Source organism: Lissotriton helveticus, chromosome 7, assembly GCF_964261635.1.
Source record: "Lissotriton helveticus chromosome 7, aLisHel1.1, whole genome shotgun sequence".
In the NCBI taxonomy this organism is placed as follows: Eukaryota; Metazoa; Chordata; class Amphibia; order Caudata; family Salamandridae; genus Lissotriton; species Lissotriton helveticus.
The window spans coordinates 1,555,168,777-1,555,194,444 of NC_136068.1; the positions used below are offsets into that span (position 1 = coordinate 1,555,168,777).

Consider the following 25,668-nt stretch of genomic DNA (forward strand, 5'->3'; position numbering starts at 1 on the left):
GGTTCAGGAATGTTGCACTTACATTCCAGACCTTTCAAAACCCCTTGAGAAAGTTATTAAGAACATAACTAATATACACAAAGAGATCGAAGACTTGAGTAGAGAAAATGTCTGGGAAAAGGTGGGCCACGGAATGAGTACAGTTGGAGGGTGGTTTTCCACCTTAGGCAAAAGCTTTATTTGGTATATCCTAAAGCCTATCATCATAATATTGATCTGTGGGATAATATTGTGGGGATTGGTGAGGGTATTCAAATGGTACAGAGCAAGAAGGTCAGAAAGGGCCCAAAGAGAACAGTTGCAGAGATTGGCTGCCATACAAGATAATCAGTACAGGAGCCTGAGAGCTCTGGAAGCGCAGAGAATGCCAGCAATAACTGCAGTTTAAATGTTAGTGATGACCCCGAGAGGTCATCAAAGGGGGGAACTGAGAGAGCGCAAACTGATATAAATATATGAGTACATCACACTTACCTATAGAGAGCATAATTCATGAAGAGAAATGCCATGAGTGCTAATAGTATCTGAAATTATATTCTAAATGTATAGCTAATATAGAGATTTAAGTAGAAGTGGAACTAATACAGAAATGTGTGACATTATATGATTTTAGTAGACGTGATTATTTTGAATCTATGTCGTGTAGCTGTTAACATAAGATGGTCTGTGGTAAAACGCAGAACGTGGTAGGCCTCAGGGCCAGAGCTGGAGCTAAAAGGGAAGGTGTTTCTTTTCACGACACAGATTGTTTTAACGTTTTTGGTCATTGCATTAATGGGCCATGATTTAGAGTAATGTTTCTAAATAATAGAATAAGAGTTTTAACATGCTTTAATTAAATGAAGAAATTGAATGCTATAATCATAATGTGAAATATTGTAGGCCTGAAATGTTTTAGCATTTGATTTACACGTACATGTCTGGGCTGAGAAATGTTGCAAGCCTCTTTTTTTAGAAGTCTATGAGAGTTGGGTTCTTGGCGGCAGATATCTGTCTGCAACAGGAAAGGGGGGATCCAATTATAAGTGAATGAATAGAGGTCTGTTCAGTAGACGGCCCAGACATGGAGGAGGGTTCTGGAATGTTTAAGGGGTATCAGCTGGCCGGAGAAGAGACTGAGAAGCAAGGTCAACTCTAACGTCTGAGGCCCAATACAAAGCATCATGGAAAAAGCCTGAAGTTGCACCACGTGAGAGGCGTTTCGCAAGGGGCGTCTCAAATGTTGTTGACTGTTTTGTATTAGGGACAGCACCCCTGGGTGGAGTTAGAGCAGAGACCTGAGGACCCTTTAGAGAGCGGATGGGTAGGCAGTGAGGGGTCATGACTGGAGAACTTTAGGTTTTCACCGAGAGACTTAGAGTGGGTGACTTCCCTTGGGGGTCATTCACTGCTGACACCTTTGTTAGGTTGGGATTTGGTTAAGTAGGGATACCATCTAGAACAGGGTAGGGACGCCTAACCTGTGTTTGTTTTCCTCCAACCTAAATGAAGGAGAGATATGCGTCTATGCTGATAGCTTTGCTATTTTTAGAACTTGTATTAGTGATTTCTGTTGCTCGTCTGAGGGCTTTCCGAGAGCACATGTATGTAATTGGACCTGTGTACCTCGTGAATCTCATTCTGAGATGCTTGTATTTGCAGCTCATTATATCTTTACAATAAACTTTTGAAACCTAGAAGTTGTCCGTGATCTTTGAGAGTAGAGTCCTTTCTTGGGTGCACTAATTTGCAGATAGGTGTACTGTTTCCTTCCAAGACAGGCAATAAAGGTTCAGTCGACCAGATCGAGGTTTGGATCAATAGATATAAGGTATCGATCAAAATCTCGCCCTTTCATGACCATCTCTCCCATATTTGACCTTTCTGCCCCTTTCATCTCTTCCCTTCCCCTTTTGTTCACCCCTCCCGCTTCTGTGATTCACGCCCACTTCCTCAATAGCCATTCCACCCTCTTTATTTCACTATTCGTCCCCTTCATTGCTGCATATCTCATATTCGCCCTCACTCTCTTCCCCTGACCCTCTTTACCCCTCACCCTTTCTCCACGCACCTCTCCCTGGCCCCCTTTCTGCTCACCTTTCACCGCGTCCGATTCCCTCGCTTCACGCTACTGTTTCTCCATGGTCCTCTCGCCCACTCGCCTCCCAGCTGTTTCCCAGTCCCCCACGCCCCATCACACCTACTTCTCGCCCTCTCTCCCCCTGCGGCCTACTCACCGCTTCCTTTTTTGCCCCCCGTCCCCTTCCTGCACATCGCCGCCCCCTATCCACCCCTCCGACCGTTCCTTCCTGTGTCTCCCACGCCTCTCCTGGGGGTGATGGGTGGGGCTCTCAGCTGACTGCCTATTGGAACGGGTTAGTATCTCATCTAATTCCGTAGCTGCCCCCCTCGCTGCTCTACGAATAACCTGGGACCCCCTCCCGTCCACGGAGGAGCAGGTCGTGCGCGCGCCCTGCAGCTGGCGAATGCCCCAGCAGGCTGGACCTGGAGGCGGAGGCAGGGGCGTGGAAAGGGTTAAAGTAATTGTAGCTGTCACTGCATCCCCGGATGCTGATGCAAGGGGAGGGGGAGAGAGGGAGAAGGTGCAGATTGCAGAGGAGGAAGGAGGGAGGGAGAGAGAGAGAGATCCTCCGAAGGAGAGAGGTACCAGCATCCCTGTAACATCTTCCGGCTCCGTCCACATCCCGGGGCCGCGGGACCAGCCTCCTCGCCGAGATGCTGGTACCCGGAGAGTAGCATCCTCCCTACCCCTTAACCCCACCCCCTCCCCTTCTCCTTTTCTCCTTCTCGGCCCCCTCCCATCCCTTCCCCCTTTTGGATGCATCAGCAAAGCAGAGCGGCGACCCACTTCCCCCTTCACTCCCTCCCCCCCAGTCGGGCCTGGGACCGAGCCCCGGGGGCCGGCGAGCCCTGGGCGGGCGAGGCACGGCGTCGGGCGGCCATCGGTGCTACAGCGGAGCCCATTGTTCGGCGCTGAGAGCGGCGGAGGGCCCGGAGCAGGGCGGCGCTCCCCCCATCACCATGTCCGGCGCCAAGGAGGCCGGCGGCGTGCACCCCTTCCAACCGCCGGTGCAGCATGCTCAGTATGTGGGACCCTACCGGCTGGAGAAGACCCTGGGCAAAGGGCAAACAGGTGGGCCGCGCGCGCTCTTCATTGTGTGCCTGCTGCGCGCAGCTGTGGGATGGATGGGGTGCTGCGGCCCAGCGCAGCCCGGGTACCACTCGGGCAGGCTCCACTCAGGAGGTGTAATGCGCCGGTCTGGACTTGAGGTGGCTTCATCCTGTGTGAAGGTCCGAGGGGAGAGGAGGGTGCTGGGTCCTCACCGGCACCCCTAGGCACCTGCTGGGCATACTCAGGAGAGAAGGCTGCTGAGACCTCAAGGCACCTGCTGGGCAAGCGCAGGACCGTCCAGGAGGATGAAGGCTGCTGGGATGTCACCAGCGCCCCCAAGCACCGGTGGGCAGGCTCAGGAGAGAAGGCTGCTGAGACCTCTAGGCACCTGCTGGGCAGGCGCAGGACTGTTCAGGGGGCTGAAGGGTGCTGGGACCTCACCGGCACCCCTAGGCACCGGTGGGCAGGCTAAGGAGAGGAGGGTGCTGGGACCTCACCGGCACCCCGAGGCACCTGCTGGGCAGGCGGAGGACCGTGCAGGAGGATGAAGGCTGCTGAGACCTCTAGGCACCTGCTGGGCAGACGCAGGACTGTTCCGGGGGCTGAAGGGTGCTGGGACCTCACCGGCACCCCTAGGCACCGGTGGGCAGGCTAAGGAGAGGAGGGTGCTGGGACCTCACCGGCACCCACAAGGCACCTGCTGGGCAGGCGGAGGACCGTGCAGGAGGATGAAGGCTGCTGGGACCTCAGCGGCACCCTCTAGGCACCGGTGGGCAGGCCCAGGAGAGGAGGGTGCTGGGACCTCAGCGGCACCCCGAGGCACCTGCTGGGCAGGCGCAGGACCGTCCAGGAGGATGAAGGCTGCTGGGATTTCACCGGCATCCCCTAGGCACCTGCTGGGCAGGTTCGGGAGAGGAGTGTGCTGAGATGTGACCAGCGGGTTCCAAGGCACAGGCCGGGCAGGCTCTGGTTAGGCCGGGAGAGAAGGCTGCTGGGGTCCTGATCAATGCCCCCAGGCACCGGACACGCTGGCTCCGGACAGTCCAGGAGGAGAGAGCGCTAGTAGAGGAGTCGAGAGAGGGGGGGGGCGAGAGTTGGAGCAGGATGGGGGACTTCTATTGCCTTCATTCTGGAGCTCCACAGGCGCTCGTGTCGTGCTATATACATCATTTTATAAGGTTGTTGTCGCGGAGAACAGGCTGGGGGGAGTATGGGGGGGGCTTTTGGGGCGGAGTTGGGGAGGGGTTGGATGGGAAGTACAGTGGCCCTCGCAGCCGCTGGGTACGAGGATCCGTGACGTGCTGCCTTTGGGGGTCTTGGGGAACCCCTCGAGAGAGTGAGCGGCCGGAGTGTGAGTCCGTTCATTGACCCTTCCGTATCAGATGAGAAGAGTTCCCCCGGCTGTCCCCCGGCTCCCACCCCCCGGATCCGGCGAGAAGAGTTCCCCGACCCAGAGGAGCTGGTGGTGGAGGGGGATGGGCGGTGGAAGGGGAGGGATGCCGAGGGGAGGCTCTGATTTGCTGTCGGTAGATGCAATGAGCGGCGCGCCAGGTACTGCCCTCCCAGCTGAAGGCACACTGCTCTGCACAGAGCCGAGCGAGGATGGACGGGCCTGAGGACAGACGGATAGAATCATAGCTGGACAGACACATGGATGGACAGACCCACAGAAAGCCAATGGGTGGAGGGATGGATAGATGGATTGATAAACTGGTGGATAGACAGAATGACTGACGGATAAAAAGACAGTTGCGCATGGGAATGCTGCAGGTGATGGATGAATGACATAACGATGGATGAAAAGACAGTCAAGCGGAGGAAGGATGGATAGATGGATAGATGACAGAAGGATGGGAGGACAGGTGGATGGTTGGCTAGATAGACTGGTGGATACATGGATAGATGAAGAGACGGACTAACAATTGCGCACGCATATAAATGGGCAGATGAATGGATGGACAGGCAGATAGGACATTGGATGGAGAGATATAGGAATGGGCTGGCTAGAAGAAGTATAGCTGGACGGATGGGTGCATGTTTGAATAGGACCGATGCGGAGATGAATAGAGTCTCAGAGTATAAATAAACCCCAAATCAGCTATATAATTAATAATGACTAATTATTATCATTATTATAACACTACCGTGACAATCTATTGCAACCGCTTTCTAGCGGAAGATGACTAGACTCCCATGGTTATTTCGCATTTTCGAAGCCCTGAGGAAGTCTAGGTGACCAGGCCGGACGAAACACGTGTTGACTAGATGTGTCTTTTATGAAAAAAACGAAATAAAGACTATTTCCTGGAAGAATTATCTATAAAAAGTTGTTCTTGTTGGTTTGTGTGCATGCAAGGACTGGAATCGACATGAAATGTACCCATCCTAGAGGGGTGTGAGCTACCTGTATGCACAGGGACCGATTGATCCTTTCCCCTTCACGGCACCTTTTTTTATGAAATCAGCGGTCTTCTGCTTTGCGGCGTGTAGTTTGATCCCACAGACACAGTCCTGTAGGGTATTGTTCACACCTGGGTGGTCTCCCCAGTTACTGCTGCTGGTGCCTCTTGCTTTGGTGATGTGGTTTGCCCCAATTCTCTAATCCTTAATGGAACTTGACTGGCCACATCGGACCCCTGCTTTGGACGTACTTTACCCCTAATGTCCTCTGCTTTGCAATATAGTGTGGATTATCATGGTCAGCACTTTGGGAGTAATGGAAACCCCAGTGTCCATCATTAGGGAATAATCAGTACCACAGGGTCATATGACTTGGGAGTAATGGAAACCCCCAAGGTCCATGATTTGAGAGTAATGGGAACCCCAGGGTCCAGTGTTTTGTGAGTAATGGGAACCCCCAAGGTCCATGATTTAGGAGTAATAGGAACCCTCAGGGTCCATGATTTAGGAGAAATGGGAACCCTCAGGGTCCCCGATTTAGGAGTAATGGGAACCCTTAGGGTCCATGATTTAGGAGTAATGGGAACCTCCACGGTTCATGATTTGGGAGTAATGGGCACTCCTAAGGTTCATGATTTGGGAGTAATGAGTATTCCGATAGTCCAGTGCTTTGGGAGTAATGGGATCCCCAGAATTCAATGCGTTGGAGAGTAAGGTGATCCTACAGGTTCCAATGTACTGGTAGAAATGGAGATATGAGGGTTCAATACTTTTTGAGTTAAGGGAACCCCTGAGTCCAGTGGTTTGAGAGTAATGGGAACCCTCAGGGTCCATGATTTAGGAGAAATGGGAAGCCCAGGGCCCATGATTTAGGAGTAATGGGAACCCCATGGTCCAGTGGTTTGGGAGTAATGGGAACCCTCAGGGTCCATGATTTAGGAGTAATGGGAACCCTCAGGGTCCATCATTTAGGAGTAATGGGAACCCTCACGGTCCATGATTTGGGATTAATGGGCACTCCTAAGGTTCATGATTCGGGAGTAATGCGTATTCCGAGGGTCCAGTGCTTTGGGAGTAATGGGATCCCCAGAATTCAATGCATTGGAGAGTAAGGTGATCCCCAGGGTCCAATGTACTGGTAGAAATGGAGACATGAGGGTTCAATACTTTTTTTTTGTTTAAAAAGCTTTATTGAGTAGAAACAATGCAACGTAAAACATCATTACATATGTCAAATAGGTAAAAGAAAACCGAGAATAGTAATGCAAATTGAAAATTAACCCCAAAAAGGGGTGAACCATATACCAATGAACAATGCTTTTATGACTTTTTTCATTGTGGGAGGGGAGAGAGAGAAAGAAAGAAGGGAGAAAAGGGGGAAAAAGAGAGAGGGGAGAAGGCTACAAAGAATACATCATCTCATGAACAAAACTTAAGTGAGTTCGGAGGGTCAAGAAAAGGAAATATTGAGTGGTCAGGGAACATGTCTAGATAGAAATTCCGTTAAGGGAGACCACAATAAATCTCTTTTAATTAATAAAGAAACTGATGTAGCATATGCGCGGTCAAGTCTGTGGTGATGGCATAACAGATTCCACCAAGCATTGTAGACAATTTTCGTAGTATCCTTCCAATTAGTGGTAACAATTTGAAATGATACTGCAATAAAAAGATCAATGAATTTACAAACATGACATTGAACATTCCAAATGGAAGCCAGCCCACCCAGGAAAATATAAACAATATCAAATGGAACATCAGTTGATAGAATATTATTGAGTGTGGACCAAACCTTGGACCAAAGTGATTTAACCTGAGGGCAAAAGAAAAACATGTGTAAAAAGTCACTATTATCACAGGAGCAAGACCAGCACTTTTTGGAATCTAGTAGTTTACATTTCAACAAGTCAGTAGGAGTATAGTAAAGCCTATTATAGAAGAAGTAAAATGTCTGTGTGGTGCTAGCTGAGTGGGAAACTGAATGAATTTCAGACCAAATGGAGTCCCAAATGTGTGTGGGGAAGGTTTGGCCAAGGTCTGATTCCCACACGAGTTCCAATTTAGACTTGGGCCTATCAATAGGAGAGTGAGAAAGTAATTTATAAATGTTTGAGGCTCTATAAGGGATGTGGAAGTCAGGTGGAGAGGGAATGAGAGGGAACTCAGAGGAAGTTGGAGTATCTCGCAAAATAACGGAGGACAGTACAGGGGCAAGCAATGTGTATTGAGAAGAGTATTTGTTGGAAATACCAAAGGAGTCACGAAGATCATGGAAAGTTGTTAAGGAATCACCGGTTATTAGATGCTTGTAAGTGAGAATTCCTTTATCAATTCATTCCTTCCAAAAGAGTGCTCGACTGTGAAGCTTAAGAGATTTGTTATACCATAACGGATTGTCAAAGTGAAAATCAGAAGGGGAGGAGAAGAAACGGAAAAGTAGAAGCGTTAAGGCTTTAGAGTGCTTGAAAATGGGAGAGATAAACTTTTGAGGAGGTTGGGATAACCTGGTAGCAGTAAGGAATGAAAAAGGAGTAAGTTGTGCTAATTCCAAAGAGCTCCAAGCCGTTGCGAGTGAAGAGGACGAGTCTGCGAGAAAAGGCCAGATTTGTTTAAGGGTAAAGGCGGAGTGAAAGCGTGAGATATTGGGAAAATTGACACCACCCTGGTTCTTAGGTTGTTGAAGACGGAGAAGTGAGACCCTAGCTTTACGTTTATTCCATAAACATTTCGAAAAGAGGCTATTGATGGATTTAAAAAAGTAATGGGGAAGGGAGACAGGAAGCATAGAAAGATAAAAATTAACAATGGGAAGTAGCATCATTTTAATAGTGGATAAGCGCCCCCACCATGAGAGAAAAAGTGGAGTCCAGCGTTCTATAAGAGAGGAAAGTTTTTTAAGAATATCGGAATGGTTAATTTTGATGGTTTCAGTAATGGTCTTGGCGTACAGGACACCCAAACACTTAACTAATCTGGGATTCCACTTAAAACCCGAACCCTCGAACATATAAGGAAGACAAAGCCTATTGAGGGGAAGGACTTCCGATTTATCTATGTTTAATTTATAGCCAGAAACTGAAGAATAATCATCTAGTAAAGAAAAGAAAGCAGGAAGAGCGTGTGTGGGATTTGAGATGTAGAGCAAAATATCATCAGCGTAGGCAGTAAACTTAATTTCAACATCCTTATAAATAAAGCCAGAATAAGAAGGGGACCGCCTAATTTTCTCAAGGAAGGGCTCTAACGCCAAAATAAAAAGAAGAGGGCATAATGGACAACCCAGTTTGGTTCCTCTATGGAGAGAAAAGTAGGTAGATTGGGCACCATTTACCCAGATGGAAGTTTTAGGGTCAGAATAAAGTAGTTGTATGTATTTGAGAATAGTGGGGCTAAAACCGTGCCAACGAAGCGCTCTAAACATAAAATACCAATTAACTCGATCAAATGCTTTCTCGGCATCCAAGGTAATAGCAGCGACAGGAGAATCCATTTTGGCAGCAAGGTGAATTATATTGAGAAGAGTTCTGGAATTGTTCGTTATGGACCTATATTAGGGTCAGAATAAAGTAGTTGTATGTATTTGAGAATAGTGGGGCTAAAACCGTGCCAACGAAGCGCTCTAAACATAAAATCCCAATTAACTCGATCAAATGCTTTCTCGGCATCCAAGGTAATAGCAGCGACAGGAGAATCCATTTTGGCAGCAAGGTGAATTATATTGGGAAGAGTTCTGGAATTGTCCGTTATGGACCTAAAGGGTTCAATACTTTTTGAGTTAAGGGAACCCCTGAGTCCAGTGGTTTGGGAGTAATGGGCACCCAGGGGTCCAATGTTTAGCAATATGGTGTTGCTTTTCAGGTTCGATTCTTTTGGATTATTGGGGTCCCCAGGGTCTCATGCTTTGGAGTATAGTCTTGCTTCTGAACGTCTGTTCTTTGGGAGGAGCAGGTACCCCCAGCCCCCATACTTTGCAATAGGGAATAACTTCGCAGGACTGAGTACAGTGGAGTAGTTACTGCCCACAGGGTCCCATGCATTTGAATAAAATGTTGCCTCTCTAATCTTTTGCTGTAGTGAGTACCCCTAGGGCTCAATGCGTTGCAGTATGCTGTCGCTCCACAGGGGCTATGACTTCGGAGAAGTCGGTACCCCTAGGGTCCAGTGCTTTGGCATATAGTGTTCTTTCTCAGGGTCTGTGCTTTGTGAGTCCTGGTGCCCCTTGGATCCCATACTTTTGGAATATGGTGTTGATTCTCAGGGTCTATGACTTTAGAGTAGTGGGTATCTCTGGGATTTTACACTTTGTAATATGGTGTCCAGTGGTTAATTTGTAAAGCAACTGAGTGCCGGGGCTCTCATTATGAGGTAGCTTGCACCAGCCCCTTTCTCCTGTTAGCGCCACCTAAAACAGAACCAACTACTAACCATGAAGGTGGGGAGAGGATGTGGCATAATGGCTAGAGCTGCTGACTTCAGCGCTGGGGAACCATGTTTGAGTCTCAGTGTTGGCTTAACATCCTGGGCAAATCACTTAATTTCCCCGTTCCTACCATAAATGTATGTGTCCTTAACTGGTGCTCATGAAAAACGTCGGTGTTGATGAGTAAGTGCCAGTGCTGAGCACCGGTAACCACGGGCTCAAATTATGCACTGATTGAGTCTATTATTATGGAATAGTGGGTGTCCCCAGGGCCCCATACATTAGATTATGATATTGCCTCTCAGATTCCATGTTTTGGAATTGCCCTCTAAGGGTCTTTTCTTTTGCATTAGTGAGTACCCCCAGGCTCCAATTCTTTGCAACATAGTGTTGCTTCTCAGAGAATAGGCAGTATTGGTAGTGGGTAACCCTTTGTTCCCATGTTTTTCAGTGATGGTTGGTCCTCAAAGACTCCTGTTTTGGGAGTACAATTTGACCCTAGTGTCATGTGCTATGGTGTCCGCTTGTCTTCCATAATCGCTTGCTTCGGCACTATTGTGAATGCAATTTGCTGCTCCTGGCTTATAGAAAATGATCTGAAATATGCATGGGAAGGATATTGGAAAAGTAAGAGAAAGAGATGGTAGAAAAGAAGGAACAAAGCAGAGTAAACCAAAAAAGACAAAAGTGAAAGGTAGTGCAAACAAAGGTAAGAAACAGGGAAGTCATGAAATGAGAGGATGTGAGAAAGACAAGCATTTACAATGCAATAGGTCTCGTACTAGCATTAGTTTGAGCTATTGACATTGTAAATGACATTGTTTTTTGTTTTTGTTTTTGTTTTGTTTTTCATACCATACACAACTATTTTTTTTAAATATCTCTCGTCGAGCGTATGTTACCTGCACCCCTGCGTTTGGTAATATAATTGCAAAGTGCGCCAAAGCACTTTTTGGATGACGTTTCTGCCACCCCTAACCCCTCAAAGCACATGAAGACAATCTAAACACAGTTAAACACGTTTGCTACATAGTTTCCATACAGTGCTCAAGGAAAGAGCACAGTAACTGGGCAAGCCTCAGAAAATGTGTACTCGCACCCAGGCTGACTGAGAAGTAGTCGCCAATCAGAACAGCCCGTTCGCTGAAGTCACAGGGGGATTTGCCTATCGTGGAGAAAGTTAAGAAGAAGCCACTGCACAATCAAACCCAAGAATTTGCGATGGTGACGTCACAGCGTGAACATCCACCGGTGGCGCAGGCCAGTTTCTGCTCTGTCAGCTCCTGCTGTTGCTACCCCGGCCCAACGGGCACAGGATTTAATACATGCAGCAGCTGCCAAAACACAAAATGACGGTGGCCCCAATGGAAAGTGTTGCGTCGCCCCCCGAGTCTCGCATCTCACAGGCAGTAATAGAGGTATGGGGTTGCCCTAAAGGCTGGTGCCTATCTGCGTGCAGGAGGCGGCATAATGCTACTGTTACCCTCTACCAATGAGACTTGAGGGTGAGAACATCTCCCTGAGGACTCGCGTTCCTCGCCATAAATGATCGTATTTAATTGAGATTGTAATGGGGCTGGAATGGAGCTTCACATCCTAAAAAGTCTGCCTTTGTATAATCTAGTAGACCCTCCCCCGCCCCTAACCGCTTAGATCTGGTTCGTAGTTATAAAACTTAGCCAGACTGCAATCTTAATAGAAGTCTGTCTGAAAGGTACTCCGAGATGGAGGGCCAGAAGACAATGCCCAGAAACCAATTTGGGGCCATTTCACGGACCGGAGAGCCGAGGCAAAAGTGAATGGTGACCAGGCGTACTGGATTTGCAGGGTCAATCCACACCCCACCGCCCCAACACCCTGGAAGATTTCTGCCAATGTAACTCATGCCTCAGTTTTCAGATAGGGATAACTGAACACAGAGGAAGGCACGTTTTAGGGCTGGACAGTTTGCAGATCTTAATAGAAAACAATTTAATAAAGTTTGATACTAGGTTTAATTTTTGCATTTAATTCCCTTACTGCTTTGTTGTCAGTGTTTGTGTAAACAAGCGCTTTCATTCTGCACCTGCTGGTTGATGTATCGTGGCAGTCCTTCTATTTTTGGGACTATTCTGATTTTTGGTTTTTAAAATCTGGTCACTACAGAAGTGTGCTGTGCATCGATTTTTCAATAAAGTGCACACACCAAATGGAACCTGTAGCTTAACATAACCTTGGCGCTGCTTAAAACGTGAGAGGAAGGAAAAGGAAGTCGTACCTTCTGTTCTTAGAACGCGTCGTAAAAGGGCTTTGCTCGGACACACATCTCTGGCAAAGACAGCTTTTATTGCCATGATACATTGGCCTCATAAAGATAAGAAATTGCTTCGCGACAGCCGCAAAGCAGACAATCCTGTCTGGATGAGCCGGACGAAAAGGCGAAAGGGCGGCAACAAAAAAAACTCTTTGCCAATGGCAGGCCACCGTTTAGCATAAACGGTGACGCCAGCCAATGAAAAAGAGGGGCGGGGCTTCAAGTTATGTTATGTTATGTTACATGCATTTGTATCGCGCACAGCTGCCCCAGCTAAGGGGCGTCCTGGCGCATGTCAGGTAGTATGCAACACCTACAGGGAAACACAACAGATAAAGAAACAGATAGCTGGTTTATTAAAACAAAAAGGTTTTTAAAGCTTTACGAAAAGCTAAAAGGTCCCCTTCTGAAAACCTCTCATCCACAATATCTCTCTCCAATCTAGCAGCGCATGCGCTGCAACGCTAGGCGAGACCTAAAAAAAGAGAAGGTAGGAAAGAAAGAAATAAGAAAACAAATAGGGTAGGAATGAAAATAAAAAAAGAGTGATCCAATACAAAAAACTAAAGAATAAAAGAACAAGAAAGTATGGACATGAGGAAGGATAGAGAGAAGCGGAAATGGATGGAAACCAGAAGAGAAGAAGAAAACATGTAAGTTAGATGGGAAATAACTAAGGAAGGACGTGAAAATGGAGGGAGGAAAGAAAGAAAGTAGAAAGGAGGAAAGTGAAAAAAGGAAGCAGTTCAGGGGAAGGGAAATATGCAAGAAGCATGGATAAAAGGAAACCTTAGAAAATGAAGGGAGGGCACAGGAACTGGAAGGTGACAGAGGTAAGCAAACTAGGAAAAAGGATCCAACTAGAGGAAGAGGAAAGAAAGTAAGAAAATATAAAAAAGACGGAAGGAAATTCAAAAAGAGTGAAGGAGAAAGACTGTGAAGGAGAGAAAAGACTAAGGCACTATGCTGTGAGGCCTAGGATAAAGGAATGGGAGAGAAACTGAAAGAAGGAACAGTGTGAGAAGGCAAGGAGAGAAAAAGAAGACTCAGTGGAATGGAAAAAGGTGGGAAACAAAAAAAAGAGCACAGGTGAGAAGAAGGAAATAAAATCACCAGGAAGAGGAGCTAGAGAATAGGACACCAATGGTGGTGAACCGGTGGAGAGCCACTTCCGGTGGGAGTATGGATGGAAGGAGAGAGGCAGAAGAACTAGAAGAAGGTGTGATGAACTGGAGACACTTAGTGCCAGTCTGTGAACCAGAGGGCAGGCTAGCTGGCAGACTGAGCAAGAATGGAAGAGAAAAGAAGAGGAATGTTTATGTGCTGTAGAGGATCACGGCCCAGAAAGGATGGACCGATCTCAAGAGGAAGTGCCGTGTGCTAAATCCTCACCACCAAGTATGCACGCTCTGATCGCAGTCTTTCATCCATATGTGGGCGATACTGCGATACACATGAAATGAACATGTGAGCCCACTCGAGTAGACTGTACCTCCTCCTGAAGAAGGCTTTCCCTCTCCAGGCTTTATTCAAATGAGCAAAACCTACCGACAGGCAAGGGCACTGAAGAGGCAGCATGGATGGGTAAAGTCACTTACAGAGGTGCTTTCCAGTCCGACTCACCCTTTCTCTCATTACACATGTCTTTTTCAAGGCTAACTTCCAGAGGTCGCTTATTCTCCTACATTGCACAGAAGACATGGAACGACCTCCCTCAACACATCAAGCCTCCGCCTCACTTCTTGAGTTCCACAAGAAGCTGAAGACCTGGCTCTTCTAATAAACACCAGGGGCACACACCTGCCCATGTGCCTGGATACCCTCTTGGGTGATTAGTGCACTATAAACATAACATAACCCTGCCCTGCAGCACACACATATTAGACAAAATAATCATGGAAAGTTTGAAGGACGAGAAAATGTCATTGCATGTGTTGTAATGCAAGCAAGAAAAACAGACTCCTTGTCCTCGAGCGCAGAAGTGTAAGTCAGTCTTAACTGGGGTACACTGAGCACCTCTCACCTGGGGCCTCAGTGCCACTGCATCTGCTGCACCAATTATAGCTATGTCCAGAGAGGAGGCGTAAGCAAGGAATGAATTTAACCATGGAGTTCACAAATTCGTTTTTGAGCATGTCTTAAGAAGAAAAGTATAAGAATATGAAGAACAAGAGAACAAAAAAAAAGAGAACACAAAGAGGGAAAAGATGAAGATGACAAATGGGGGAAGGAAGGGGGAGTAGAAGAGGACAAAGAGAAAGAAGACGAAGCAGAGCAGGTTGAGGGGAAAGCAGGACAGATAAGGGAAGGGTGCATATGAGGAGCTATTGCATACAATGGCCTACAGATCTAATTTAGAGTTGAATGGTGATCAAAAATCTTCAGTTTGCTGAAGGAAATTCAGATTTCAAAGGACAATCTGCCAGTGGAATTTCCTCTACCTACCAAGTTCGGACTGGCATCCAGGGCAATCAGACATTGCCCGACGTCAGGTCTGACAGGTGAGTGACAGTGTGGGGGCCCGTTTTTGGGCTGCTTGTGGGCCTGTTTTATGGTCTGATGGGCTAGTGTTTACTGTTGATTTCCCTGATAATAAAACAAACATAGACGGCAGCAGCTCAGATCAGTCTTCAATATCTTGAAAAATATATGTACAGCTTGTCTTTACATGTTCAAAACTGCCCCAATTTCCAAACATGGGCCACAACTTTAGCTTTTTAATTAACTAATAGGGGCCACTTTTATTTTGTGGCATGGCCTTATTTGTAGACCCAATCTGACTCTGCCACCAACCGGACAGTGTGGGGTTCAAAGTTTACTCAAAGGTAGCATCTCAAAAATCACTCGTTCATCTGGTGACAGTGCTTAATTTGTGGCAATGTTTGATGATGACTAAGATTTATTTTTCGCCCTGAGACTTTGACCCAGAGCAAGGGGGAAAAAGTGGCGAAGGGAGAATGAAGGATGAAGAGAAAGGCTGAAAAACAGTGACAAATGGAGAAAGCAGAGTTGAAAAAGAACCCACAGGAGTAAGATAAAGGGACAGAAAGTGTAGGATGGTGGAAAAAAGGAGCATGAGGTTGAGTCAACAAATCACATTATTTACACAGGAAACGCCACAATGTTTCATTGGGGTAAAAGAATCAATAAAGGAGGAATCCCAATAAAAGCAGGTTTCAGCATCCAACATGAGACCTGGTAAGACCTGGAGGGTGGCAACAAAACAGACAGTCAGGCAACCGAGTAGAGTCCCTCAGAGATTGAGCAGGCCAATAGTGAGATGAGGCCAGGTTTTGCCTCTCTGGAATATGCACAAATCTGCTGCTGGGAGCACAGGAGAGAGTGCTTCCACAAGAGATGTTTAATTTGCAGTTTTGGCTTGTGCATTATATGGGCATGGGAGGCGTGCCGTGTGCACAAGCCATACTTATGCATTCAGCACTGAGGCACAAAGTGCCCTTCACTTTGGCGGGAGGAGGCAGCACCATCTGGGAATAAGGCGGGGCAAGGGATCCAAAGCCAATAGGCCATATTGGGTCTGTGTCCTCTGGCACGTGCAGGCTGCGTGTGATGTACTCATTGGTTTAGCTCTTGGCTGCAGCTGCATGGGGTGGCAAACCCAGTATTCGATCACCAGCACCCCCTGGCACTTACGGCTGCTGCAAGGCTGCAAAGGCTGGCGAACTGCCAAGAGCAGCAAAAGGCCTAGCTGTGCCACTGGAGGTACTGAAAGCATAAATGCGTTCAACAAAGACAACAGGTTCAGGGATCCTATGTCTAGATATTGATTCCTAATATATTGAAGGGTGAAGGAACTGTGCTCGAAGCTCTGGACCGTAGTAGCTTCACAAAGTCAAGTAGGGTTATATATTAGTGAGCTGATGTTGCATGCGTAAATGCAACCACCTGCTGGAGAGCTGTCAGCGAGGTGAAGGTACATCACATTTAATGCTGTGCGTAATAGCCTATCATACAATTTTAAGACATTATGGGCCTTATTAAGGGTTTTGAGGACAGGATATTCCATCACAAACATAGCAGATATCTTGTACACTGTGCTACAAGTGCTACAGGCAACAATGCAAAAACGGCAGATGGGACATCCACCCCCTTTGAGACATGCTACCCTATCCATCGAGGCCAGTCACAATAAAGACTTATGGATTTGTCACTGTGTCAGCCACTGTAAGATCCAATGTACATAAAAAATATTTTCACCCAATATATCCTAGTAAGATGCTTAAGTTCTGCTTCCGCCAATCTGCTCCAGACTCTATGCATTGTAAAAAGCCAGGAAAGGTGGTCGCTCTTTCTACTTTGTTACTGTTGAAGCCTGGAATAGTCTGACTCCATCTCTGCGGACCACTTCGTTTTACACAGTTTTCAGAATACTTCTCTAATCTCATCTGTTTCGAACTTAGTTACATATAAGTGGCCAAGATACCTCCTGTAATGTGTTGACTTAGAATCAGGAATGTGATTTATAAGTCGGTGATTCATTAATTCAGTTTTAATTTGTCTAAAATGTAATTGCATCTTGAATAACGTGGCCACTCCAGTAGAAAAAATGATAGGTTATGTGTCTTCTCGTCCTCTGAAACCATCCTCCGCATTCTGGCAGCAACCCAATGCTTTTGTCATCCCAGCCATGGGGACACTCCTTTACTGTGCCAGGTCCATGTTCTGGACCAACTTGCTGTTATCTCTGGATGCTCCTAGAGGCACGGGTCACGGCGCTCGTGTGAAATTTGTAACAAATCTTTTAGGAGACCCCACTTGAAAGAACGGACGGAGTCAAATCTCAACGTTTGCCTGGCAGTTACAAAGGCCTGCTCATGCAGAGCTCCCTCTGCACGGCAGCCACTCTCCTCGTCCTGACTTGTCCCTTTTCTGTCCCCGCCGCAGAAGTTCCTGCTGGCCATATTATTTCAGGGCCACTAGACCACTGACCAGGGTCGGACTGGGAACCACAACCGGCCCTGGCAAAGTGCTCGGCCGCCCCACCCCCTCCCCACTCGAGGGGGCTGGAGGTGCTGCCGAGCTCATTGCGGGGCCGGTTTTCAGCCGACTTTGGTATAGGGACGATTTTGCAGCTATGCTGCAAAAACGGCCTTGTAACCAAAACGGCCCCCAGGGGCCCAAAACCGGCCTCCACCCGTGCGGCGCACCGGGGGATTGCCCGGTGCCCGCTATGGCCAGTCCGGCCCTGCCACTGACCTCCAAATGTCATGTTCTGCTTTCCCAAACCTGGGGAGCACTCACCCACCGGGGGGGGGGGGGGGGGGGGGGAGGGGGTGGGTGTGATGGCGTTTAAGGGGGTGCGACAAAGGGAAAGTATGTACTGCATGCATAATAGGAATCCAGCGACTTTTGTAGGGGTGCAAGCATTAATCAAACATTTCCTAGGGGTGCAAAAAGGTAGGGAACCCCTGCCCTAGGTTATTGCACTTGCCACTCGTTCTGAGAGTTGTTGTTACCCATCTTGATTTCTGGAGCACGATAGAAAGTAGTTGTTGTAAATGAAGCTGAATACCCTGATTAAATGAACACTTTACATTGTGTCTGGATTTTCAAGACCCTATCTGGAACACTGTGTCCAATACTGTTGGTGACAGAACTTGGTGCCCATTTTTCAAGGCCACATTTATAGTAATGTGTCCAGTTCTGTAGGTTTCATTATGAGAATCGTTTGCACCTCTAGAGGCCTCACTTGGGCTTGGCTTCAGCTCCTCAGCAGGCATCACCTGCACAATTACTTCTGGTTGTAGAGATATTATTTAGAATACTTTGGCCAGTTCTCTAAGGCTAATCCTGAGTTTTGTTGCAGTTGTGGAAGTCACGTTACCAGTGGGGCTGCTCCCGGTCAGTAGTAGTGGGGCTGGAAGTGTGGAGTGTGTTTAAAAAAAAAAGAAAGGTTCACTTACCTGCTGGCAGGCCGGCGCCTGTCCTCCGTCCTCTGCTCCTGTGTGAACTAGAAGCAGGAAGCACCCAAGTTACCCATAGCCAATCACGACGCTGCTGCCACCATGATATCACCGCCGTGATGTGTCTGAGCACCGTGACTCGGTGCTCAGTCAGGGACTGGGAGCCTGGGTATCTTCTCATCCAGGCTGTGCATTACAGCCCGGTGGGGACCATGTGTAATAACTTGTCCAACCAGGATGTATAAAAATAAAGATAAGCTTTATTTAAGGCAGCACAGTACGAGCAACTGCACAAGTAGAAATCCTCATAACTTCTGTTGCATGGAACAGCATGAACCATAGCAACAGATTACAGAATGGGTTTCAAGCATAAACACATGTACAAATAGAGCATTAAAGAAACATGCAAGAACACAAAGAATATAACACATTTCACCCCTGTAAAAAAATAAAGAGAAAAGTGACGAAGAAATAAATTACACGTAATCCCTAAATCTAACAGGGGAGTTGATGATTCTCCTGGTAGCTTTAATTCTAGATGCTACAGAGTTATTATCTGTTAGATTGTGAGAAGAAGAAGAACCTTCCAAAACAGGATGAGCATTATCATCAGAGTGATTAGAGAAATTGCTTCTTAAGGAGTATATCTCCCTTCCACTTCCTAGTGGAACACAACCTGAACCATTTTGACACCTGACAACATGTCTGACATTCCACAATACTATTAAGATTGACCTTAACTACTCTGCGAGCTGGACCCTACTTGGAAGAACCTTTAGCAACAAATCCAGGCTTAAGTATTCTTACTAGGTCACCTACAACAAACGCAGGAATCTTAACTTTCCATTTAGAATCATGATATGACTTCATTTTATCTTGGTGCTGTTTAACTCTCAAAGAGGTGGTGTGACATTCAGCAGAAACAGAGCTACTTCATTTTTTTAATCCACCAGGGACACAACTTAGATACCGGTTCTCTACCTCTCAAAAGACGGAATGGACTAAGCTCAGTTACAGAATGGGGTGTGATCCTGTGCATCCACAATCTTTCCCATAAAGCCTCATTCCACTCACTACCAGTCGTTTTTGCCCACTCTACACACTCCTTAAGAACACGATTACATTTTTCTACTTGACCATTTCCTTGTGGTTCATACAGGGGAGTGGTAGTGTGTTTAACACCACACAAATGAAGATAATCCTCCATATCATGGGACTTCTACTGCACACCATTATCCGTGATCAGGACCTCAGGACTTCTCTCACGAGCAAACACTTCCGTAAGAAACTCTATGATAATCTGAGATGTAGCATATGAGACAAACCCAACTTCAGGCCATTTAGAATGATAATTAATTAGCACAAGAGCCAGGCAAAACAGGCATTTTGTGGTAAGCAGTAAAATGGACCCGAAATGTCAAAAACCAGCTTCTGCCAGAGATTTTTTGGCCAAGAAACAGGTATCAAAGGAGCAGGATGAGTTCTCAACATTTTGTCACTAGTGATGCACCTAGGGCAATCCCTTACAACTCTATTACCCAACTTGTCCATGCTGGGCCAACAAAAACTGGATCTTACTAACCTTTTCATAGATGACATCCCAAGTTGACTCTCATGGGCAAGTATGAGAATTTCATCTTGCATAGATTCTGGAGGAACACATTTACCCCACTTAAAGATGAGATCACTCTCGATTTCTAATTCATTGGACACTTGCTGATATGATCTCATCTCACTAGGCCAACCTTCTAAAATGTACTGTTTCAAAAGGTTCCAGTTTTTATCTTCCACAGTACTTCCCTTCCAAGAATCTTCAGTTATAGCAGAAAATTCCTTAGCTACAAAATCTCCTAAAGATGTAACAACTTCTACTTCATCATTCACAATTACTTTTTCTTCAGAAGGACAGGGCAAACGGGAAAGACAGTCAGCGGTCACATTGCTTCTACCCGGAACATACTCTACAGAGAAATTATACTCTTGTAACTTCGACATGAGTCTGCTAATACGTGCAGTGGCATTACGAACTCCACCTGGTGATAAAATTGATACCAAAGGTTTGTGGTCCGTTCTCAGCAGGAATCGGTTTCCCCACAGAAAGTTTAAAACATTTTCAATTCCCCACACACACCCCAAGAGTTCTTCCTCAATGACGGAGTACTTCCTTCTGTCTCACTAAGGGTGCGGGAAGCAAACGCTACACACCATTCATCTTTTCCACCTTTTTGAGACAAAACCCCTCCAAGACCGTACTCACTGGCATCAACAGTAACAATGCAGAGTTTGTTTACACAGAAAGGTTTCAAAGTGGCTGCTTGTACAATTTCGTCTTTGATTAACCAGAAAGCAGATTGTTGTTTTTCCCCCCAATGAAACTCCATTCTTTGCCTAGTGAGTTCTCTCAGAGGTTCCATTTTAATGGCAAATCCCCTAATGAACTTACTGTAGTATGCACATAGGCCAGTAAATACCAGTGTTTCTTTGTTGTCCGGAGGTGGAGCTTTTACTATGGCCTCAACAAGGGATTTTTTTGGAACAACTCCATCTCCGGAGAGAGTATGACCTACATATTCAACTGAACTGCAAAACATCTTACACTTGTTATCCTTTAGAGTCAGGCCATGTGACTCTACACGCGTGTAAACTTCTATTACATGTTCTCTGTGGGACTCATGATTAGGAGAAAATACAAGTATGTCATCCTGAAAACATTTTACGTACCCATCTAGATTGCTGAAAATGTGATGCACAGCTCGCTGAAAAACTGACGCCACAGAGGCTAAACCGAAAGGCATCCTTTTGTATTGGCTCCGGTGTGAGAAATGCAGTAAGTTCTTTAGAGTCGTCAGTCAAAACAATCTGGTGATACGCCGATTGCGCATCAAAAGTGGAGAAAACTTTCGCCCCCTCCAACATGCACCCAACTTCATTAATCTTTGGTAGGGGATGACAATCCACAACCAAATTCGCATTTAATGCTCTCAAGTCCACACATAGCCTCAAACTTTTGTCAGCTTTGCAAACTAGAACAATGGGTGAAACCCACTCAGAGGACTCAATTTCCTCAATAATGTCATTATCAATGAGATTTTGTAGAAGAAGTTTGAGATCCCCTCTAACATTAATTGGTACATTTCTCAATTTTTATTTAATTGGTATAGCACCTTCTTTCAACCTTATTCTATGGCTGGAGTTATTGAGTCTTCCCAAGTTCTTTGAAAATACTGTGGGAAAAGAATCAATAATTTCATTAATAACATCACTTGAAGCAACAATGTTCTTAATGACATCAACTCCATGTAGACGTTCTGTGATGACCATTACGGGCTCAGAGTTCCTGGGGTTGAGAATAATTCCTAGACTCCACTGATCCCTCCAACCGAGCACATTCACACCTTTTACAGCTACATATAACTTCACATACGCAACACGTTCTTTGAAATTCATATCAACTCCAACATAACCTTCCATATCAATGACAGAACCACCAAAGGCCTTAGCAATAATATCAGATTTTTTAAGATCTTGAAGACTTACAATACCCTTCAATGTATGAATGAAATATTCTTTCGTAATTATTGTCCATGGTGACCCTGAGTCTGCCATGAAATCTGAAGTTACACCAAGAACTTGTACAGAACACTTAGGTGGTTTTAAAGAAATGCAAGAATTTTCATGCTCCCCACAAAATCAGTAATGGAGACAACGATCCCCCTTTCACATACTGCTTCATCAAATTCCTCCTCATTCAAAAAGGACACTCTTCCTTTGTAAGTGTTTCCTGTGGAATAACTCTTGCAAACACTGGCAAAATGCCCACGCCTTCCGCACTTTTTACACTCTCTGCCTAAGGCAGGACATCTAGGAAATGATGCTCCATGGTTTACACTACCACACCTAAAACAATGGAATTCTCTATCAATTTTCCTAAAAAACGTTGACCACCTATAGCACCAGATGGTGCATCAAATTTATGTTGACCACCCAAGGAAGTAGATGGTGCATCAGTCTTAACAACGCAAACATATTCGACTTTTCCTTTAGATTCTTTATCTAGAGACTTCACCCATTTGTTGGACTATTCCATGGCTTTAGCAGTAATAATGACATCTTTCAAATTTGGGTCACTCATAATTCATAGTTGTTCTTGGATTTTTTTGCTCTTGGTATCAACAATAATTTGGTCTCTTATCATCTCATCGGTAATGGGGCCATAATTGCAATTTATAGAAAGATAACGCAAAGCAGTAAGAAAATAATCAAAGGATTCCGAGTCTTCTTGAGCCCTCGTGTAGAATTTAAATCTTTCCAATCCAAGGCTGGACGTAGGTTTAAATCTAGTTCCCAAACGAGCCATAGCACCATCAAACACATTTCTGTCTCCACTCCCATCAGGTTGAGGAAGTGTTCTAAATAACACTTGTCCTTCGGTACCCAACGAATGTAGGACAATGTTTTTCTTTCTCTCTGCAGAAAATCTTTCCCCATCTATGGCCTTCAGATAAGTTCAAAACTCTTCTCTCCACCGTGTCCATGGTATAGGTGGCTCCCCTTTACTTTGAAGAAACTTAGAGGGAGGATCAAATTGCATAATGCCACAATTATTTTCCTCAGACTTATAATGATCCAAACGGTCAAAACAGAAGTGTAGTAGACAATGTGCAAACTCTGCAGTGGTGAACAGAAAACAAGTCAATTTGTTTATAATCAAAACAAACAGTGCAAAATATAGTGCTGACATACTTGGTAAAAAAATATAAACAAAACAAGAGTATCCGGTGATCAGCCTTCTCTGCCAGTATTGTAAACTCCAACAACTCAGCACCGACTGAAAATGCACTTCTCCGTTACGTTGATGTCAAGGTAACAGAAGAAGCATAAAAAAATGGCCACCACATATGCGTGTTCGCGTCATACGCAACGTAGAGATACAGGATATGATTGCGCTTCTAGAGTCTCGAGAATTATTGCATTGCCTCAAGATGCACGTCAGACAGGAGGCTGGAGAATATTATTGTGCGTGTAACTTCCACAAGACTCCTGAGGAGCACGCTCCACAATTCTGAAAGTTAACAAAGCACGAGCAAAAGTCTGGAACAACGCAGAGAAACAAAAGCAGGTAAACAACTTGAAACAAATGTTTACCTTGAAGACGCAGTGTAGTTGTTGTTCAGTGAACACAGTAGAACAAAAGCAGGATAATAAAATGTTGATAAGATCAAGTGTCGGTTGCTCGATAAATAAATAGATGGCAAATCCAAGAGTAGAAAGTTTGAATCCTTCTTTGTAGACTGGATTGTAAATTGCAGTGCGAAAAGCAAGAAGGCACAATCCACAAGAAAATGCTCTGTGTTCTCCAGATACACGATCTTTAAAGCAAAATGCAGGTTTGTGACCTTGGTCGCTCCTGTGCTTCAGTGATGAATGAAGATCGTAGCAGGCCAGGTATAAATCGTCGCCAAAATTATAATAACTTGTCCAAGCAGGATGGATAAAAATAAAGATAAGCTTTATTTAAGGCAGCACAGTACGAGCAACTGCACAAGTAGAAATCCTCAGAACGTTTGTTGCATGGAACATAGAACACCATGAACCATAGCAACAGATTACAGAATGGGTTTCAAGCATAACAAATGCACAAACAGAGCATTAAAGAAACATGCAAGAACACAAAGAATATAACACCATGCTAAGTGCACATGACTGTTTGGCAGCCCAAGACGGCCGTCCAAACCATCATGCACACTTAGAAAGTGCCATAACCACTCCTACCTGTGCTCTGTGAGCAGTGCAGCCCTGCCTTGCCCCGCAAACTGCCTCAGCACGGAAAAATAAAATGACAATAACATTCCTCTTTTGCTGTGCTGAAAAGCAGTGGGGCGACGCTCCTCCACCTTAGCGGAGGAGCCGCCCCTGACTTTACTGTTTCTGTGGACGACGAGGGTGACAGATGAGGCTGACAGGCACATGTTCTTTCTCATGAGCGCATTCACAGAGATCCTGGCGGTTGCCAGGTACCAGCCACTATAGTCATAAGTAAGGTTCCCCGTTTTCCATTTTTACAGATAATTACAGGCAGAAAACAAAGTGTTTCCTGTCTGTATTTTCTTTTTAAAAGCCGAAAAATGCAGAAAAGTCTGCTACTTGTGGGTAACTGTCCATGCTGTTTTTGTGATTTCTAGGACAACAGCTGATAAGAGAGGCTTCAATGGAAGTTAAAAGTAGGTTGAGATTTCCCTAAATGCAGGTGTTTGGAAACATATATTTGTATTATAGTGCTCATATTTTCCTGAAGGTGTAGTATTTTGCTATATTTGGCTGCTTAATTTGCTAAAACGCGTCAGGCAGCAAAGTATGAGTGCATGTTGATCAGTTAAATAAATGAGGAAATATACCATTTTCTGACTTCATATGTTCGCAAAACGCAAAATAAATATGGATAAATACCAATAAGATGGGCAAAAATATGAATAAATATAGAAGGAAATGTTAAAAAAAGAAATACCATAAAACTGAGAGCCCATAAGCAGGTGCACGTTGCACAACCAATTTCCTAAGTTAAGAGTCAAAGAAGGGGGTAATGCCAAAGGTTCAAAAGATCCCATGCTGTTTCCTTAGAAGGTTCCAGCTGTAACCACAGCCACAATCACAAATGTACACAATATCACAAATTGAAAGTGAAAGTAGGGAGAACCTGGTGAGCGGGGGTGGTGGGCGTAAGCTGAAGGGGAGCCATTACATTTTGGTAGGCACATTAGGAGTATTGCTCAGTGTGTTTGTACTGTAACACAGGACCTAATTGTAATTTTAATTATATTTATGTAGAGCTTACTACCCCTGGAAGGAGTTTAAGTGTTTTTCAGTGAGTAGCACGCTACTCCGGAACCCAAAGGTGGATTAGTGGTGGATTAGTAGGGGAAATATAAATTGTTACTCGGAATGGTAGACCCTGGAGTCTGTTAGTTGGATGAATAGGAATAATGCATCTATCTGTGCCTATTTGCCAGCATAACGACCACCCCAACTAAAAAAGCACTTATGCAGGTCGATATTGAAGGCAAGAAGCTGAAGAAGTGGTGGGAAATGCAGACCCCTAGTCAAATTACCTATGACCTTAACGCCAAAACTCACCCTATAGACCTCAGAGGTGGATTCAGGACAAGATGGCAGATAAAACTAATATAATTACTGCCTGTTATTGCAATAAACCAAAACACCCAAGGAAAAAAAATGAATAAAAGGGACATCTTGAATAAAACTCCTACTCACACTTCCACCACAACTGGAAGCATGGTTGAGCTTTTCTTGTCGATGGCCAGATGAATACAATAGAGAAGTGAAACCACTAATCCTGCATTAACATCCGGGGGAGCCACTTGAGGAGAAGACTAGAAAAATAGTACTTCTTCAATGTCATTTTTGAGAGCAGCGAACGCCACACGTGTTAGACGGTATCTGGGAGGGTCTAGAGACGCACAGAGCCTTTATGGGAGAAGGGAGAACTCCTTATGACCCCTGG

The 25,668-nt window shown here is 45.5% G+C and overlaps 1 protein-coding gene across 1 annotated transcript in view; it reads left to right on the forward strand.

Moving 5' to 3' along the window:
* The first annotated feature begins 3,021 nt into the window (after positions 1-3,021).
* BRSK1 (BR serine/threonine kinase 1) overlaps positions 3,022-25,668 on the forward strand; it is a 435,735-nt gene continuing 413,088 nt past the window's right edge. Inside the window, exon 1 of the mRNA XM_078650957.1 lies at positions 3,022-3,133. Within this exon, the coding sequence (XP_078507083.1) occupies positions 3,022-3,133 (112 nt within the window). The remainder of the gene's footprint in view (positions 3,134-25,668) is intronic.